The 2,500-nt window shown below is 42.0% G+C and overlaps 2 protein-coding genes across 4 annotated transcripts in view; both read right to left on the reverse strand.

Annotated features, from left to right (window-relative positions):
• LOC134182753 (zinc finger CCHC domain-containing protein 8-like) overlaps positions 1-1,374 on the reverse strand; it is a 5,206-nt gene extending 3,832 nt beyond the window's left edge. For 2 of the 3 annotated variants that reach the window (XM_062650207.1, XM_062650202.1), the window contains exon 1: positions 224-444. Coding sequence is in view for 1 of the 3 variants with exons in the window: in XM_062650197.1 (XP_062506181.1) it covers positions 1,328-1,344 (17 nt within the window). In the remaining 2 variants the exon portion in view is untranslated. Of the gene's footprint in view, positions 1-223; positions 445-1,327 lie in introns of those variants that run through there. The other variant, XM_062650197.1, reaches the window with a different exon arrangement.
• Positions 1,375-2,313: 939 nt separating this feature from the next.
• Positions 2,314-2,500, reverse strand: part of LOC134197348 (unconventional myosin-XIX-like) — a 7,793-nt gene continuing 7,606 nt past the window's right edge. Inside the window, exon 20 of the mRNA XM_062666652.1 lies at positions 2,314-2,500. This exon is cut by the window's right edge and continues 123 nt beyond it. The gene's annotated coding sequence lies outside the window, so the exon portion shown is untranslated.

Here is a 2,500-nt window from a genome sequence, read left to right on the forward strand (position 1 = left end):
CACACACAATGGACAATGGATAAATGCTAAGCCTTCCATGTCTTTTGATGTCGACCCTGAGGTCAGTTGCAGAGATAGCTCCCCTGCCTCTAGAGACAGGGCCTCTATGCGCTACGTGGAGTTTTGGGGCCAGTGTCACAATACACCTGGAGCTTGGCCAGAGTCATCCAGGGGCACTGACAATGGCACAGCTCTGGGACTGGACACCAAGGCCGACACATACCCGTCTGCTGCATGATGTTGCTGCCAAGCCAGCGGTCTTGTCCACCCCAGTCAATGACCAGGTACTCGATTATACTCCTGAGTTGAGAGAAGCAAGTGTGGGTGAGTTTCTTGCTCAAGGCAACTGCAACAGTGTCGCCTCCACCAGGATTGAACCTTCAACCCTCATCACGGAATACAAGATCCCAGATGTCATCACCAACGCTCTACAATCTGCTCCACTGCAACACACACACACACACACACACACACACACACACACACACACACACACACACACACACACACACACACACACACACACACACACCTCCAAGTATCAGACTGTCACTATCATCTAAACAAAACTCAAATGTTCACATTCCATCAGCATTTCAATTCTTACTGTTAGACTAACGTACCAACGACTCAATGCAAATGTTGGTGCATGTCTTCACCAAGATTTCAAACATAAATAATGATAAACTGTTATTCTGACTAGATCGACGTGCATTCACCAAACGCATGACACAGACAGACAAAGGCTTTGAATGGCTTTTGATCAAATCTTTTGATATATATAAATATACATATATATGTGTGTGTGTGCGTGTGTGTGTGTGTGTGTGTGTGTGTGTGTGTGTGTGTGTGTGTGTGTGTGTGTGTGTGTGTGTGTGTGTGTAGCCCTATCAGTCTAAGGCTGGTCTTCCTAGGGGGCCTGTCATAACAGAATATAAACATCTACGTCGTCTGTAAACTTGCATGCAATAATTATCATAAAAGTAGTAGGTAATTAATGTAACTAATGTAGTCACTATTGTCAAATAACAAGCAGATAACGTAGAGATCTGGGTACTGTGAGCAGCACATGTACAATAAATTAGAACGAATGACAATGCAATCAGACAAACAAACACAAAAACAGGACAGACAGTCCTATAGACAAAAAGACAGACAGAAAATCAGCCAGTCAAACAAACAGATGTATATCTGGATAGACAAACGAGAGATCATGTTCGACGTGTACCGACAGACACATAGTTTATTAAACATGTACCCGTAGCACACTAATAATTGAAAACTTAGTACTCCGTCTGAAGACATGCACGTAATCAATCATACGTACTTGGACGACGATTGCATGGAGACGATGCCTATTCTTCAAGTACCCGGATTTCCACAACTTCGTTCGTGTGGCCCGGATATAGACAGAGGTAAAGTGCTGAATCAAAAGTTTCCGTTCTTGCAGATGGGTTTAAAGATGCCGTGGGGAGTGAAATATCAACTCTTTACTGCTGCGGACGTTTCTTTTTAATTAAGCTATGTTCTATTCTCTATTTTAACTAATTAATTAGACCATACATGTGTACGTAACGGTAAGAAACGCGCATGTGTACACGTATACATATGTAAGAAGTAGAGGGTTGTAACGAGTGAGATTATTGAGCTGTGAGCGAGGCATTGTAACATTCTACTAGCATTTCTTGTAGCAATGTACAGTATATACTAATTATATGTTATTACGTAAAAAACAAAAATTTAAATTATCTGATGAGCTCAATTTGTATACTTTTCCAATGGCTAGTACATGCTGAAGACACAATAGCCCTCTAAATTCTGTGGAGAGAACTTTGCCCTTACAGTAATACTTTCAGAGTGAATTCCCACCTTGAGTATTTCAGCCTGTGTGTTTGGACAGTTACTACTAGACCTAATGCATGAATTGGTCACTGGAAACTAACAATTTGTAGTTTGACAGTTGCCATCTAAAAAAATTAGTCGCCACGACAGCTAAATAATTGCCTCTTAGAGGGTTGCACGACCAGATCTCGAAAGGAGACTCAAAATTGGTGAGTGAAATTAGGTCTCCAAGCTGGAGAGGGAAACAGACAGTTAATTATTTAATTCTTTGACTATACTATGGTGCATACACTGTGTAGAGATGAATAAAGCTGCTGGTACTTAAATGCTAGCCTCACTCCTTCGTGCAGCGCTCGCACACCACTGCTCGTACGTCACATGACTAGGCTGTCGGAGCAAGCAGTGACACACGAGCGCTGCACGGAGGAGCGAGGCGAACACCCACTGGGGACGAGGCTACTTAGATGCCTACTGTATGTGTTCAATACACAGTCAGTCTGTACATGCACTTACAGAGAGTTCATGAATATTAAAACCAAAAGCATACATAAGAGTACTTACTTCTACATCAAAGGAAAACTTAGCAAATGCACAATCAGGTGTGGTGTGTCTATACTTCTGAGGCTTCAAATAAGGTTTTTAAGATAATCTAATTGAT

The sequence above is a fragment of the Corticium candelabrum genome, chromosome 1, assembly GCF_963422355.1.
Source record: "Corticium candelabrum chromosome 1, ooCorCand1.1, whole genome shotgun sequence".
NCBI classification, from domain to species: domain Eukaryota; kingdom Metazoa; phylum Porifera; class Homoscleromorpha; order Homosclerophorida; family Plakinidae; genus Corticium; species Corticium candelabrum.